This window comes from Spermophilus citellus (genome assembly GCF_964194105.1).
Source record: "Spermophilus citellus genome assembly, chromosome: 5".
Taxonomy (NCBI): domain Eukaryota; kingdom Metazoa; phylum Chordata; class Mammalia; order Rodentia; family Sciuridae; genus Spermophilus; species Spermophilus citellus.
Window position 1 is genome coordinate 98,894,400 of NC_138186.1, and position 17,824 is coordinate 98,912,223.

Below are 17,824 nucleotides of genomic sequence, written 5' to 3' on the forward strand. Positions count from 1 at the left end.
GTAGAGCACATGTTTAGCTTGTGTGAGTCTCTGAGTTTCATCAACAGCACCCCCCAAAACTTATTTAAATTATTTAATTGATAAAGAACTTTATTGTGCTAATTTAAGTTTTTTTCAAAGCTAGGAAAGAGTTAAAAAGGATGATAAATTTAAAAATTAAAAATTTTTATTAAAATTAAAACATTAAAAATTTATGAGATGGGAGAGCTACTTAACATGGTGTAATTAGAACATCTTATGGAAGATAAGCTATATCGACCCTTTTCTTTTGAGCTAACATTTGGCTCCTTACAAAAGTGGAGAAAAAGAGACTGGGCAGGAACACCTTTAGTATTAGACTGGTGGTGGGTTGCATGTAGGAACCCTACATTGGTTTCTGACTCTGGTGTCTCCTTGGGGTTTACCTGAAGAGAAAGCACCTGGATCCCATATGACAGCAAGTCAAAGCAGAATAAGTCTAACAGATGCTGGCTTCTGGATCAGTTAAAAAAAAAAACAAGTTATAACTCATGTGGGGAAGAAACTGCCTTTAGCATATTCCTGAGAACAACACTTCCACCAGGTCAAAATAACTCCTTATAAAAATGTTATTACTTCCCAGAGGAGCAGTCATGCCAAGTCCCTGGGACACAGTTCTTGGAAAACCTGACCTCCTCTACTCTAGGAACACTGAAATGTCAAACTGGGAAAAAGTTTAGCTTGACTATTTCTCCTCTGAACAAAGTAAATTACCAAGAATGGCTGAGTGTGACTCCTGAGATGGCAGAGAGCTTTGGCAAATGTCTCTTTTCTTGTAACTTAGGGAATGCAAAATGTTATGGTTTGGATATAATGTGTCTCCTCCTGCCACCACCCCCCAACCCACCAGAAGGTCATCTTGGACAATGCAGGTATGTTTAGAACTGAAATGATTAGATTATGAGAGACTGTAGCCTAATCAGTGGATTGATCCATTTGCTGTAGAAATGATTTAAAAGGAATACTGTAATGGGTGGTAAATGCACGCAGATAGGGTTTGGTTGGCGGAAGTTGGTCACTGGGGGCATACCCTTGGGGATTATGTATCTTGTCCCTGGCTCCTTCTGCTTATTCCTCCACTTCCTACCTAACATGAGTTTTCCTCTGCCATGCCCTTCCACCATGAAGTTCGGCCTCACCGTGGGCCCAGAATAATTGAGTTGACCAATCATAGACTGACCTCTGAAACCATAAGCCTTGAATGTGAACTTTTTCTTCTTTAAGTCGTTCTTGTCAGGTATTTTGTTCATAGTGACAAAAAACTGACTAACACAGCCAACAACAGATTTAAGTAAAAACAAAAATTACAAGCAGGGGTATTTATTTAGGGGAGGGTAGTCCTATTCTTGACTTTGAAAGAAAAATTCTTCCTTCTAACTGAGTAAGTATTTTCAGCTGTAAGGTGGATGTTGACGCAGCCTGAACGTGGAAAAGACACATGCTTTCTTGCTGATGGTGCTGAGTTCCAAAAAGTGACATAAGCTCTCTTTTGGACTATTACAGGGGCACAAGGAGCTGTATCCGAAACTGACAGTTCCTGAAACGTATGCACACGTCATAAAAACACAACCTCTTGAGAGCTGAATGGTGGGGTTTCTCTAAAAGGACAGGCATTAGTCTTCTTTTCACAGAGTACAGGGCAAGATAAGTCATCACGCGGATGAACCTGGCCCAGTGATGAGCTTTTTGCATCAGGCACACTGCCTGACAGTTCCGGGAACAAAAAGCAAACCCCACAGAAGTTGTGGTCAGGAGGAAAGAATGAATGAGGACAGAGAATGCAAACATTTCCCTGTTTTCACAAAACCTCACTCCTCCGGAGGCCAGGACATATCTGTGCATCTGACTGGGATACTGGGTGCATCCCCAACCCAAGGGGATAAGGTATATCTGAACGGAAATAGTTCCTATTCATATTTCCTTTATAATTTTCTTAGTTAAATTCAATCCTCTGTTGTTCTGTCTTTCTTCATTTGTGCCAGGTAGTAAAAGTAGTAGCAGGGAACAGGCTAGTTAGCAAAGCAGAGGAAGTGACCACAGGGCATTTCTACAGTTGGCACAGGGAGCTCTGGAATCTATTTTCAAAACATGCCTGAACTAAAACCTCAAGTGCTTCTTGCCTGCCAATCTTGTGGAGGCTGAATAAACTGCACGTGGCTCTGTAAAAAGTCACCTCTGTGGCATTTCTGCTGTCTGGTTAGGTTAACATCTGCTGCCCCACAGAGGCTAACACCCAGGAAGTGCAGATGAGTCCAGTATGCTGGCCTCACGAGGACCACACTTCCTTTCTTCTGTGCTTTCTGGACACAGGAGTGTAGGACTTGTCACTGGCTAGGTTTGCTCACTCCTGTTCCTGAAGCAGGTCTGAGGCATAGGTGTGTCTCAGGCTGGTTCCTCGTCAGCAGCAACACAGTGCAGAGAGTGCCAGGTTATGACAGACTCTTGATTTATCTAGGGGACACTGTGGGAATCTATGGAGGCTCCTATTCTTCTCTCTCCTTAGTCATGCTCATGATATAGCTGGTGTTGCCCCTGTTTCTTCTACCACAAGTGGTGAGACATGGACTGAGGCTTTGGATATTTTTATCTACAAAGCACTTTGCTTTCAGGGTACATACAACCACTTCTCCATAAAATGACTTCTCATTTTGTGGGAACTCCAGAAATGAGCCATTTGTGCTGACTAAGGCACTTGTGCAGTGACCCTGGGACCAGAATGGATGGCCAACATTCCATCACCTACACTGAGATGGACACAGGATGACCCTGGGGGTCTTCTGTTGACAAGGAAAACGTACAAGGTACTGGGAGAACACTTGTTTTGTGTTGATCTATCTAGTTTCAATCAATCAATTCTGAAAAAGAATCTACGTTTCCCTTCATACTGAAGGGAGTGAAGAGCAAGAATGAGGGTGATACATACAGTATCCTTTCAAAGCAGTTGGAGGACAGAGGAGAAAGGGAGGAGGAGGGGTGGGGAGGATCCAAAGTACCTGAATGCACTTTCATGCATTAGACTTACTCTTTTCACTAAGCAGCTACTTCTGCTCATTGAGTACTGAAATATAGAGCAAATATTTAGTTCCTTTTAAAGCAAAAGTGGTTAATTTGGAGTCACCTTAGGGTATCCTGCCTCCATGGATTGGGGGAAGTCCCTTTACTATCACCTTTAGCCTTGGCAAATAAGAACAATCAGGGAGTGGTGGTGAGGGCAGGGAAAAGTCCAAAGGACGGAGAAAGTAGGTCACATGCTTGAATTTATGTGGGTTCCCTACCTCCTGGCCCCTGTCCTGCACAGGACACGACTCACTGTCTGCTTCTGAGAATGATCCAGATTCATCGCTGGAGTTGGTTCCGTAAGACTGCTCACATTTAATTTGGGGTCGGACTTGGTTGTACATTCCATCTCCCATCAGGCCCTGCTCCTGATGTTCCGTCGCAAGGAATCTGGCTCCCTGGGAACAGGGTGAGGAGGAGAACTCGCAGAGAGGGAGGCTGCAGGGTGAGCCCCCACTCCCATCCTCTGCGTAGGAATAGGAGGAGCAGGAGCTGGAAGTCCTGGTCCTGGTCTCCAGAGGGGGTGAGCGAGGGCAGACTTTGATTGGCACCGGGCAGCTGGTGTTGGGCCGCATCCTTCCTGGCAAGTGGTCAGCCATCAGCCCGCTGTGGGAGTAGGCCTGTGAGCTGGGGAGGGACTGGCCAGCTCCCACCCACAGACCCTTTGGCACCGGCTCGGAGAGGTCTTTGTCTAAATTGCTCACCCCAGAATACGAATGCACCGAAGTGCTCACTTGGTCACAAACGCTCGAGGAGAAGATCACACTCCTCCGGTCCAGCTCTCCCTCCTGTTTACAGAGAGCCTCCAACCCAGGCCCCCTGAGGGGCGACCCCAGCGTGAAGTTGGACACATCCTTCTGGCCCACTTGGGGCTGTCCATAATTCCCTGTGAAAGGGGTGTAGTCAGTTTTAAGGTCACCCTGAGTGATCCCCTTGTCAAAAGGGCACGCTGAACCCCTGGCAAAGTGCTGCTGAGATGTACTGGGTAGGCCAGACAACTCCACACCTTTTGTTATACTGAATAGAGACCTTAAACAGGAAGGCGAGGACACGCTCCTGGATCTCTCCAGGCAGGTGGCTCCGGTGGGGGTGGTGGGGGCGGGGGCGAGGGCAGGGCTGGGCTGTTTGCGGTCCATCTCGACATCCCCCACTCTGTCCTTGATGTCAGACTCATCTCCGGACAGGCAGAGCGTGATGCTCTCTTCCTCGTTCTCTTCGCTGGGTGGCTCACTTTTGATCGGCCCCATGGCAAGCCCTGGCTTGAGGCTGTTGCCAGGGTTTTCTTCACTGAATGTGCTTGCGAAACCTGAGGTACTGTGTGATGATGCATTATAGACATTCTTGGTACATGCAAGCTGGTATTTCTTGTATCTAGGGTACTGGGTCAGTGCATCCTTTTCTGAGCTCCCCTTGGTGTCCGTGGGCACGTCGGACTCAGGTAGCAAGGCCTCTTCTTTCTCTGCTACTGGGATGGCAGTGGCCTCAAAGTTGATGGGGCCTGGAAGCATCTGGTCCCTGGGGCAAGCCATCTTGGCTGTCTCTGAATCCATCGTCTCCTCCTCCTCTTCCTCCTCCTCTCCCGCGGAGTTCTCATGGTCCTCGTGTGGGCGCTGGCACGCGGTGTCCTTTCGGCACACAAACAGGCCATCCTCGCTGTTCAGGAGCTGGGTCTGCAGGAAGCTGAAGCAGGAGTCCTCCAGGTTGTGCATGCGCAGGAACTCAGCACAGCGGATGACCTCGCGGATGTTTTCTCTGCTGAGTAACAGCTTGGCAGTGTAGGCAAACTGTAACAGCGGCCCAAAGCCCCTGGCAGTGACCTGCAAAACAAACAGGGAAATTGCCAACATTATCATCAGCACTGCTATTGTCCTGAATCCCTCAACTGAAGCAAGATAACCAGACACTGCTAATATCCCACAATAAAGACTGCAAAGGAGCAGTTAATCTCGTACTGGGTCAGCAATGATTCTGCTTCCAATAATTAGTGCCTGTCTCGTGCATGCCACTGCTGTACTTCATCACGGCACAAGCAGAATTGAAAATCACCAGGGTCAAGTGGCTGAACAAGATGACAACGGGTTCAGTGTTTACACTAATGAAATATCCTGGCAAAAATGCATGGAACAATGGGAAGCCTATTAATTTCCCTCCCAATCAGTCCTGTTGAGAGCTGTTCTCCACAAGGAGGGAGTGCTGTGACACTTCTTGCAGCTCACTCGAGCCAAAGAAAGCATTATCATTTTCTTGTCAACCACAGAACTGGCAACAGGGCCCTGTTAAAAACTCAGTCCATGGGGTTTCAAAAATAGTTTTTCCCTCACTAACAATGTTAAAAGAAACATTAAAAACAACTCCTATCTTGCTCATCCATCATGGTTTCTACTTGGGATTTTCAATCATCATGTCACACCTGATGTTATAATGATAGCGGAGATGATGACAATCAAAAGCAATGTTCTCAACAAGAAATTAACTCCTGGCCCACAAAGAATGGGGGTTAGAGAGCTAAGCAAACTGGCTGTCATTTCAATGGTTGGAGCTGCTGAGTGGCACAGGACACAGGCTATGCCTTCCCTAATTATTAGCAGCAGCTTCACCAGGCAGCTGCCTTCTTGCCTTGTAAATCATCAGGGGCTAAGCCTACTGTCATTTGCTGCCTTATCCATTATATTTTACACAGATTGAAAATGTGGTACTTATATACAGCTGGTATACTCACATCTGCACACACAATGACTTATACAATTAAAAATATGTTGCCTAACGTTCACTGTTCTTTCAGATGGAATGAATTAAAGTTTCTGGTGTTCAGGTTAGGTGATCTTACCCTTGTCTGTGACACTACACATCCTCTAGGTTCCTGCAAGCACTGCTGATCCTCTAAGTAGGAGAGGCAGGTCTACAAATCATGTGTACAAATAAAATGAAAACAGCAATCTTGGGCTCTTGCTGTAAGGTTTAGTAGCAGTGATCAAAAATTTCAGCTGGGGGAATGAATGCAGAGAAAGACAGACTGGTAAGCTTTGGATCTGACTTCTGTATGAATTAAACTCACTGTAGCATACAGAAACAAACTGTTGCAAGGACCTGTATCCATTTTTCAAAATTCAACTTGGACATTGCCTCCTCTGGGAGCCCTCTTCAGTTCTTTTAGAGAGAATGAATGGCACCATCTTCCCACCTCCTGTGGTTGGAGTGAGGACGTGTGCAGGATTCTCCAGGGAGCATCAATCCTATATCACTGCATTCCTTCCAGTAAGGGAAATTTTTTAGATCCATAACTGAATGGGATTTTAAATCTTAATATTTTGGAAGTACTTAAATAAAATTCCAAACTTAAAAAAATTCTCTGTCAGATAATAAGTCCCAAGATATTTGGTTAAAAACAAGCAAACAAAAATCCATGTCTGCAGACCCACACTATAGTTCTACATGGGTAATCAGTGCTGTTTCCCTTTACTGGTACTTATATCTGTTTTTATCATATGATGGTAAGCTCCTTCATTTCTCTAACACTGCATCTAACCTAACCAGAGTCTCTAACATGATACGTGTTTGGTAAAAGCTTGCATGTTACTGAATAAGTCTAACTGTGCACCCAACATAACTACAGAAGGTGACAACACAGTCTGGTGGGTGGGTGTTGTCCCAAGTTAGTTTTGGAGCAAAGCATCATGTATACCAATTAACCAAACCAGTCAACCAATCAAAGGCAGGTGAGAGTCCTTCTTTGTCTTGTCCCATAGTACCAGTAGTAAAGTGCAGCTCATCTGACCTACATTTTTGAGTCCTATTAAACTGATATGGTAATAGATTCAGCAAATGTAGTACCTACTGTATCTGTTTTATGTGTATTTCTCTCAGAAACTTTAAAAGGGTATATGTAATACCTCAAGCAAGTGTGTATATATAGGTTACTAAAGAAGGAGATAAGACTGCTGCACAGCCAATTTCTTTCACTGCAACAGCTCCACTATAGAGAGCAACAGCAGAATCAAGGCAGAATTGACTCCCCCAGAAGTAAGCCTCTTCCACTACACTCTTAGGCATTTGCCAGTTGCTGAGTGATAATACACATCTTAAGCTCTGGCAAATGTGCTCTCTATATGGGAAATGTGGGAAATTGATCTTAATGCTATTTATACTTTTCATCTGGTCCTTCTCATATACCCGCCCTCATCACTGCTTTTTATTTATTTTTATGTTGTTGGGCTCAGTAAATCTTAAAACTATCCCCCATTGGGGGAGGGGTTGGGGCCTCTTTTCAAGAAAACTAACAAAGAAGCCACCTGCCACATGGCTGCAAGAAGCTCTGGTAGAAAGCTTTTCCACACAGGGTAGAGCTGATGCTTGAATGCGTGGATTGGACTGAGGATACCAATGAGCAAAATCCTTACATTGCAAATTGATGACACTCCTCAGGTCACTGAATTTAAAATGATAATAATATGATCATTAAAGAGTCATGAATAAATTGGTTTGGAAGAATACAAGGATGCTGCCCGTCATTGCCAGAACAATTAGGTAAAATAAATAAATAAAAGGCAAGAAGGGTAGAAGTGAAATTGTTCCTATTCATAGATGACATCTTATATTTAGAAAACAAAAAATTAAACAGATGAACAAGTTTAGTTATGTTGTGGAATACAAAATCAGTATATAAAAATAAGCAGTGTTTCTATACACAAATAGTGAATTATCTGAAAAAGAAGTAAAAAAATCTTATTCACAATAATTACAAAAATACTTATGAATAAATTTAACCAAGGATAAAAATCTCTACAATGAAAACTATAAAAAAATAATGAAAGAAATTGTGGACAAAATAAATCAAAGGATATCCTGAATTCATGGAATAGAAAAATTAATATTGTTATAATGTCCATTCTATCCAAAGTGATCTACAGATTAAATGCATTCCATATTCAAATATCAATGACATTATTTAGAGAACTAGAAAAAAAATATTGGAATATGTATGGAGAAGCAGGCATGGTTCTGTGTGCCTATAGCGTCAGCTACTTGGGAGGCTGAGCAGGAGAATAACTTGAACCCAAAGGTTGAGGTCAGCCTGGTGACACAGAAAGACCCTGTCTGTAAACAACAACAACAACAACAACAACAAAAAACCAAAACTGTATGAAATCACAAAAGATACTGAAATAGCCAAAGAAATCTACAGCAAAAAGAACACAGTAGGAGGCATTATACTATCTGACTTCAAATGTACTATATAAAGCTGTAGTAATCAAAATAGCATGTACTTGCATAAATAGAAATACAGACCAGTGGGACAGAATAGAGGGCCCATAAATAAATCTATGCATTTATAGATAGATGACTTTTGACAAAAGTGTTAAAAACAACAGTGGGGGAAAATGACCTCTTCACTAAATGGTGTTGGGAAAACTGAACATCCACATGTAGGATGAAAGTACACCTTATCTCAAACCAAATACAAAAGTCAAGCTGAAATGGACAAATACAAAAATCAAATATAAGACCCAAAACTATGAAATTAGTAGAAGAAAGCATGGGGAAAAGTTTTAATGACATTGGGCTATAATTCTTCAGACATGTCTTCAAATATGTTGCCTCATATTTCTGGATATGAGGTAATAAAAGCAAAAATAGACAAATACAATTACATCAAAACAAGAAGCTTCTGCACAGCAAAGGAAACAATCACCAGAGTGAAGAGACCATCTATGGAACTGGAAAAATATTTACCAACTATATATTCAATAAGGAGTTAATATCCAAAATATATAAGGAACTCAAACAACTCTATAGCAAGAAAACAACCCAATTAACAATGGGCAAAAGACCCAAATGGAAATTTCCCCCCCAAAAATAAAAATAGACATACAAATGCCCAAAAGCTTTATTAAAAAAAAGTTCAACATTATTAAGCAACTGGGAAAGAAAAATTGAAATCACAATGAGATATCACCTTATTCTTGGTAGAAATACTATTATCAAAAGGAAAAGTTAATAAGTGCTGGTGAGACTGTGGACAAGGAAAACCTTTATATACTGTTGGTGGGAATGTAATTCAGGACAGTCATTATAAAAACAGTATGGAGGGTCTTCAAAAACTAAAAATAGAACTACTATATAAACATCTCACTATTGGGTATACATCTGAAGGAAGTAAAATGAGAATGTCGAAGAGATATCTGCACTCTTCTGTTTATTACAGTATTATTCACAATACCCAAAGTATGGAGTGTGTCTATCAACAGATGAATAGATTAAGAAAATGCAGTACATACACACAATGGAATATTATTCATCCATAAAAGGAAGGGAATTCTGTGACCTGTAACAACAGAGATAAACCTGGAGGACATTATGTCAAGTGATACAAGCTGGCACAGAAAGACAAGTGTGCATGATTTCACTTAAACGTGGAGTCTAAAAATGTTGATTTCATAAAAGCAAAATGGGACTCGGGTGGTTAGGGGATAGGCGGGATTGGGGAGATGTTGGTCATAGGATACATAATTACAGTTAGGAAGAAGAATAAATTTAAGAGACTGTGTACAGCATGGTGACTAGTTATAGACTGTATTCTTTCTTTTTTTATTGGTGGTGCTGGGGATTGGACAAGGGCCTGGTGCATGCCAAGAAGCACATGTTGTATTCCTGAAAAATGTTAAGAGAATGGATGTGTTCTCACCACAAAATGGTAATTATGTGAGGTAATGCATTTTTTAGTTAGCTAGATTCATCCATTCCACAGTGTATATATACACTTCAAAACATTATGTCATACATGCTAAATATATACCATTTAACATGTTAATTTAAAAAACAATAAATTAAAAAAAGAGACTGGTTTGTCAACTGTCACTCAAGCCTAAGGGCAGAGGAAATGCTGTCCTTACCATGAAATTTCAAGAGGCCATAACTAGCTTTTCTTCTACAGTAGTTTAAATTCTGGGTTGTCACACTCAGTTCTACAAAATTCTGTTCACCTTCTAGGTGCAGGGCTTTGTCTGGTGTGTACCAATTACCTTTAGCCAAGCATCTCCTGGTGCCTAGCTGTGCCTTCAAGGCAGCCACCATGGCCTCTGTTTTATACCTAAGGGAACTGAGAGGCAGGGAAGTGAAGGAACACATACAAGGTTATAGAAGAAGTTGGTGGGGAGTTGGTCAGGCTCAAGAGATCTATGATTTAGTTTTGTAGAAGAGGTACAAACAATAAAAAGATAATTACTGAGTAACAATGCAAGTAGGACAACCAGGGAAGGGCCATCACAAGATTGTATGACTGTCAACCAAGAAATCCAGAGAAGTTCAAGAGAGGAGGAGACTGGGGAGGTCTGTGGGGTCCCTTGAACACTAGCAACTGCACACCTGGAGTGTAGTTTCTCCCCCATCTATGTCTTTGGGTCAGGGTTGCTTTGATACAATGGGTTCTTTATGCTCTGACCCTGAGATTTTTCCTAGGACTCCATGTCCGGTGAATTTCAGGCAATGTTAATAGTTCCAACAGAAAGCAAGTGCCCATCACACATGTTGGCCAGTATTAAAACAGGTAGAAGCTGTCTAAATATTGGTTTAGCCTTCATGGTAAGAAGAATACACTGTTCATTATTAGGAATCACTTAAATCCACTCACAGTACTTAAAAAGCAAATATCCAGGAACCAGTGTGAAGCTGTGTGTTCATGAAACTGAGTCCACAAGTCTGCATTATTTACTTTTTTTTCTTAACAAATAAGAGTCTGATAATGGAAAGAACAAGAAAGGGTGGGAGGTGGAGAACCATAAAATGACCCATAAAAATGGTATTTTTTAAAAAAGTAATGATCAGAAAGCTAAAGTAGAAAGAAGTGGCTAGAAATAGCAAACCAGTTCTATTACACTGATGTTGATGGAGTACATCCCACTGCTCTAAGGAAAGAAGACATATCTAGGCTAAAATCCACTGGTTAGGAATGGTCTAAAGCTATGATAAGTGCAAAGTACAATATTAGTGCAACCTGGGATAATAGTCTTGCATTCTGAATGAAATGTTTTGGATGGATCATTTTGAAGAGTTCTTATTCATCACGCATAAATATTTTATTTCCTGGTCCCAGAATGTACAATGCACACTGTGCTACAGGTGAGACTGGAGAACACATAGGAAATAAAATAGAGTGGTCTATGTGGGGCTGAGAGCTGGGAAAGGTCAGGAAATAACACCCTTTTTGCTCCCTTTTTGGAACCAGGGATTGAACTCAGGGGGCACTTAACCACTGAGCAACATCCCAGCCCTTTTTATTTTTTATTTTGAGACAGGGTCTCACTAAGTTGCTTAGGGCCTTGCTAAATTGCTGAGGCAAGCTTTGAACTTGAGATTCTCCTTCCTCAGCCTCCTGAGTCACTGGAATTACAGGCATGTGCCACTATACCCAGCTCTCTGACTGCTTCCTAGTCAGCAGTTGCCATGTATAAGCAAAGTGACATTGACTTTCAGGTGTCAATCCTGAAAGAAATAAGGCCAGGCTATCAAACTTGTGGGCTATGATGTGAGTCAACACACTGATAATGTTAAAGATATGATCCATGTAAACTATGGCCCTCCACCTTCTATTCCTGTGGGCTCTAATTTATCATTTCTGGGTATCATGAAAGGAAGATGGGCTGATGAACACTCAGTGGGTGTGGAACACTTTTGGGTGGTATTTGCAGGACTAGGAGCTCACTCTCTTGTGAAATGCCCATTTGTGACTGGACAGAGCTTATGATGGAAACTTCTAACAATTTCATTGCAGGACTTTTACAGAGACCAGGCAGTTGGCCTTTGGGTATAGAAAATAGGATCTTAAAATTTTTATGAGATGTGGATAACATTCTCCACTTAAACCATATGATTGATTTTGGCAGTACATACATGTGGCTGTAGCATGGAACTCATCTGTAGAATGTTGATCAGATGAACTGGAAGATCTGGGGACTGTTCCCTAGGAGAGGGGTGGCACACTTGTCAGGACCCCCTAATTACAGCCTTACAAAATATGGAATCTTGGGCCTTCAGGAAGACCATATGCACTTTCCTGAAGAAGCTGTATCTCTTACACACTGCAGAAGTTGGGAAAATGAAAGTAACAAAGCCATGCTTGTGGGTTTCTTAAAAGTTTGTGGCTACTGACTATCCCTCCAGGATGTATCTGCACAGCAAAGCACTACTTGAATAAAGAGAACAACAATAGTGAGAACTCTGCCTGCCCCCCACACACCTGCACTGTATCCCACTCTGCAGGATGAAGATTTATTTAGTGAGGAAGCATCACTTTTAATCTTAATTATCTACAATTAATAGTCACATTATCACATATTTCTCCTCAAAGCAGCATGCTATGCAAGTATATCACCACATTTAGGGTGAATTTATTAGATTAATTAATCTCACTATTTCAACAAAGTTTCTGGTCATGTTAGTATTAATTTTAGACAAAGATAGAACAAATTGTTTTCCATTCCTAAAGCAACAATATAAAATATAAATAAACATCCAAATTGGTTTATATATATCAACACTTTACACACACACATATATACATACTTGCTTAAGGAAATCATTATCTGTGCTAGTGGATATGGCTTGAAGCATAAATTGTTTTTTTCTCTCCTTGCAGGCTTTAGTTTAGGTCTGTAGCTGAAGTCTCTTTCCTATTTGTGAATCTGTCCCTGAAAATCTCTATCTGATCATTTAGTCTTTTTCTATTTTTCATTTATCCATTCATTAATTCTCCAACCACATGCTAGATACTCACTGTCATTACGTGAAGTTTGGGGGAATTGGCTTTTCTGGCTTTAAGTCACAACCCTTTTATCTGTGAGTTGTGTAACTCGGGCTGGTTACTTAACCTTTCTGTGCTTTGGTTTCTCCACTTTTAAGAGAGGGATACTAATAGTGCCTTCCTTGTAATAAAAACTTTGGAATTGAATTTGGCATAGAGTAACAACTATTATTGCTGTTATTACAAATAAAATACAGCTGTCCCTTGGCATTCTCAGAGGAGTCATTCTAGGATACACCATAGATACCAAAATCCATGGACACTCAAGTCCCTTATATAAAATGATGTAGTATTCGCACCTAACCTATGCATATCCTCCTGTGCACTTTAAATCATCTCTGGATTACTTATAATATCTAATACAATGCAAATGCTACATCAATAATTGTTCTGCATTGTTTAAAGGGTAATGACAAGAAAAATGTCAGTACATGTTTGGCATACATGCAAAATTTTCTCTCAATATTTTTCTTCTGTGGTTTGGTTGAATCTGCTAATGTTAAACTCAAGGATAATGAGGGCCAATTGTATCAACTTTTTCTCCAAAGAGCTAATACGTTGGCCAGAGGGATGCATATTTGATAAATTTTACAATATCATCTAAGCATGTCATAGAGGAATTTGCTACAGAAGTGAGGCAGTAACTGCTAAGGACATCCATGTGAGGCAACCTAGAGGAGGTGACATTTGCACTTGAGTGTTGAGGACTGAGTCAAAGTTCATCAGAATAAGTAAAACAAGAGCATGGCTCACTCTGTTCTTTCCTTCAGGCATTTCCTCGAATTCTACTTTTTTTGGAGGGAGGGGAGCGGGTGCTGGGGATTGAACCTAGGGCCATGTACATGCAAGGCAAGCACTCTCCCAACTGAGCTACATCCCCAATCCCTTCAAATTCCACTTTTAAAATACATGAGGCCTTTCCTGGCATTCTTACTCACAATTGCCTTCCTTTACCCCAACACCAAAACAGCCTAAATGATTTGCTGGGCCCAGTGCAAGATAAAAACATGGAGCGTTTGTTCAGAGATTATTAAGAATTTCATGACAGAAACCAAGTGTGCAGACCTTCTGAGCATGGAGACCTGTGCAACTGCACATGTTGTATGCTGTGCAACCAGCCCTGCCAAAACACATACAAAGGCTACCTTCTCCTGTAGTTGGAATGGGCTCTCTGATTTTGGGGATGGGGGATAATGGCATCCCAGGGCAGAGGTCCAACAGTGGAACTCTGAGTTAAAATCAAAGATTAGATAGCATGGCTACTGGCATCAGCAGTATAGGTCAGGGGTTACTGACAGGACCTTGGCCATCTTTCACTGAAAATCATGGTCAGCCCACCAAGGTACTTTTTGATTGAAATAAGAAAGAAAATCATGTAGCTTCACTGAATACAGACCTGACTTGAGTCTCTGTGATAGACAGTCATGTTCCCAGGGTAGTCAGTCCACAGACCCAGACTCCCTGAAACCAACCCCCAGGAACTCTGAGGGAGGACCCATGTTTTTGTGATCATTTCTCCCGTTACAATGGTTTAGAGAAGTGTACATCCTGCAGTTCTTCCTAAATCATGACTTAATGTAAACTTTTTTTTAAAATTAGAAAAAACCTTTAATAAAAAAATTCAGAAACTGTTTAGATCAGACCCAAAGCTCTGTCTTTGGTTCCATCTGTTTCCATAGCACTACTTTATTAAACACAGGATAGGAAAATCTATTGGCTCTGACCAATTCCTATGACCTCTGTCACTTAATTTAATTTTAGTTTGAAACTATAAACTCATGTGCTCATTATTTACTATTGTCTCTCAGTCTCATGCCGACTCTTCTTATATTCTCCTCTGTAATGCTGTTTTTTTTATGAATTCATTTTCCTACGCTGGTTGACTTATTATTGGAGTCTGCCAATAAAGAACACTGGTGGGAGATTATAGGGTGCAAGAATGAGAAGCTATGGCTCCTTCTGCTTGTTGTTCTCTTTTTCTTTCCTTACCTGGGAATGGGTGTATCCCCAGCTCCCTGCTGGAGTGTTCTGGAAGTAGCCATCTCTTCCACAGTGAATTCCTGTAGCATCAGCCCTCCTCCATGCTCACATGTCCCTTTATCTCCTCCAGCCCTAGGAGTATTAGATGCTTCCTCCAGTAATCAACCATTGGGTTAACTGTCCTTCTCTTTTCTGATCTTTCAGTCTTACAACACCTGTGTAACCAACTCCCTGTTTCATATCCCCTCTCTTTGAAACACCTGGCATGGTATCTATCTCCCTGATTTAATCAACCATTTTACAGATAAGAAAGCCAAGGCCTGGAAAGGTGAAGGGATTTACCTAAAGTCATGTGACATCACTAAAGTCTGATGACCATAGAGTTCAATTCTCACATTTTTCTCCTACCTGTTGCTACTTCTCTGAAGTGAATGAACCAGAGAAGAAAAATGATTTCATATGGAAAACCACCAAATTTCCTAACACTGTCTAAGATATTCAATTTCATATGCTTCTATTCAAAGGGATCTGCGTAAGAAGAAAGACGGATCTTAAACTTCGTTCTACCATTTTCATGATTCAGATTCCAGTCCTTAGATTTCTCATGACAAATAAGGATGGCTGCTATGTTCCTTTCTTACTTGGTAAAATTCTGCAAATACTAGGAAGCCCTTTGATCACATGGAGATTCAATAAATTAGCAGGCTCTGCCTAGCATCATTCTTTAGAATCGGAAAGTTATCAAAGGAGAAATGCCTTTCTGATAGGAAGCTACATGGCATCAAAGCTTTGTTCCAGATTAGAAAGGCAGTCTGAATAGCTCATGTCTACAGGGAACATGATGTGTCCTCTATCTGTGTCAACTGGCTCAGAATTATCACAGGGCTACATTACAGCTAAAACTGCCCCTCTGTATTTCTTTGTTTCAGGTTGGTAAGAACAGAGTTGGGGAAGCAAACGTGCATTTTTGGCTTTTCTGAGAACTGGTGATAAGTTGGGCCTGTGAATCCTTCATTTCAACTGGGTGGCCTTACCCTCTCACCTTGCCTCCTCTAAGTGTGGCCTTCATTATTTTTTTTTTTTGTTCAGGCATGGATGGTTATATTTCCAAGGTAAGTGACAGGCAAAAATCATATGATATATTCATTTTTACTCTAATAGTATACAATGAAAATAGAAAATCTCCCTCCTGATGATTATGTAATGAAGTTCATGGAATAATTTTTAAAAATCCAATTTCACTATAAGTGTAGATCCCAAAATAGACATAAAATAGTAGTAACTTTTTACATTTTTACAGTGTGAAATGAAAGTGAAAAGCATCCCACTCACTGATAACAAAGTAGTAAAACCTGCATCAAGGTTTATAGTTTCATTTGAAAACTGCTGCCAGATGAAAACTATTTTTAAAAAGAAGCGTTAGAAAAAAATTACCTAATTTCCATTTTACATGATCCTCTCCCTAGTCAGGATGCCAATGATCTTCCTAGACCAAAATGTCCTTGAGTCAAGTTCTACTTTCACCCCCTTGACACCTCTAGTCATTTTGAACCAACCATCAACCACTTGATCTTCAACCAGAAAATACAAAATGATTTTGAAGTTGCCCAATGATGTGAAGTTCAACCCCTCATTAAAGCCTTCTTAAGGTTTTTCATTTAGGCCAAAATTCTCATCTTGGAAATTTAACCAGTGAGGAGTCCTTCTGCTCTCCTATTGTCCTCTAAACCATTTGATTTTGACTACATCTATCTAGGGTTTTTGTTCCCTTCTCCAAGTTCTTCTTGCTTTTTGGTCTAATGGTCATTCTCTTTTACACACAACAGAGAATCTAACTCTGGGCTCTTTGCCATCCTTAACACTACAGTCCGCTTCCAAGAGCTGCTGGGGATTTCCTCATCTTCTTACCTCCAAAGAAAACACAAGTTCATTGGCCTTGTCTGGGGCCTTCTTTGAAAAGTCTCTACTCATTTGGGGCCCAAGTTTTCTTGACACTGCTTTTGTGGTTCCATAAAGTTTCTCATAGTTCTTGTTTTCCTACTATTTAAAACAAAAAATTTAACTGAACCCAGAACTGATAGAGCAATTACTCTCCTTTGTTGAAGAAGGGTCCTCATCTAAACTTTGTTTTGAGCATTAGACTTTCTGAATTGTCTTTCTCTGTAAAGGCCTATTTTTTCTTGTTTAAAAGGAAGAAAGCACTTTCACAATGTCTTAAACTCAAAACTATAAAACTCCTAGAAGGAATATAGGTAAAAACCTTTAGAACACTGGGCTTGGTAATGACTTCTTAGATATGACACAGAAAGCACAGGAAACCATGGGAGTGCACCAAACTTAAAACCTTGTGACAACCAAAGGACACAATTAACGAAGTGAAAAGGCAACTATGGAATGGGAGAAAATATTTGTAAATTAATTTACAAAACTCAAAAACAACAACAAAAAACTCAAACACAACAACACCAAAAATCAATAATTCAATTTTAAAACAGGCAAAAGGCTTGAATAGACATTCTTTGAAGATATACAAAGAGCCAACAAGAAAATGAAAGGATGCTCAACATCACTAATCACCAGAAAAATGTAAATTGTGAGCACAATGAATTATCACCTTCCACCTATTAGCATGGATGTTATCACACAAAACAAAACCACAGGGTTGGTGAGAATGTGTAGAAAGTGAATCCTTAGGTTCTATAGATGGGATTGTGAAATGGCACAGATGCTATGGAAAACAGTATGGAGTTTCCTCAAGAAGGAAAAAAAAAACAGAATTACCATATGATCCAGCAATTCCACTTCTGGATATATATCCAAAAGAATCAGAGCAGAATGCTGAAGAGATATTTTCTCACCCACGCTCCTAGCAGCACTACTTACAACAGCCAAGAAGCGGAAGCAAACCAAGTGTCCAGTGACGGATGGAAGGATAAGCCAGTGTGGTAGATAATACAGTGGAATATTATTCAG

At 40.8% G+C, this 17,824-nt stretch overlaps 1 protein-coding gene across 11 annotated transcripts in view; it reads right to left on the reverse strand.

Annotated features, from left to right (window-relative positions):
- BACH2 (BTB domain and CNC homolog 2) overlaps positions 1-17,824 on the reverse strand; it is a 361,249-nt gene that overhangs the window by 25,390 nt on the left and 318,035 nt on the right. For all 11 annotated transcript variants that reach the window (XM_081296113.1, XM_081296108.1, XM_081296111.1 and 8 more), the window contains one exon: positions 3,294-4,892. In XM_081296113.1, coding sequence (XP_081152239.1) covers positions 3,294-4,892 — 1,599 coding nt within the window. The remainder of the gene's footprint in view (positions 1-3,293; positions 4,893-17,824) is intronic.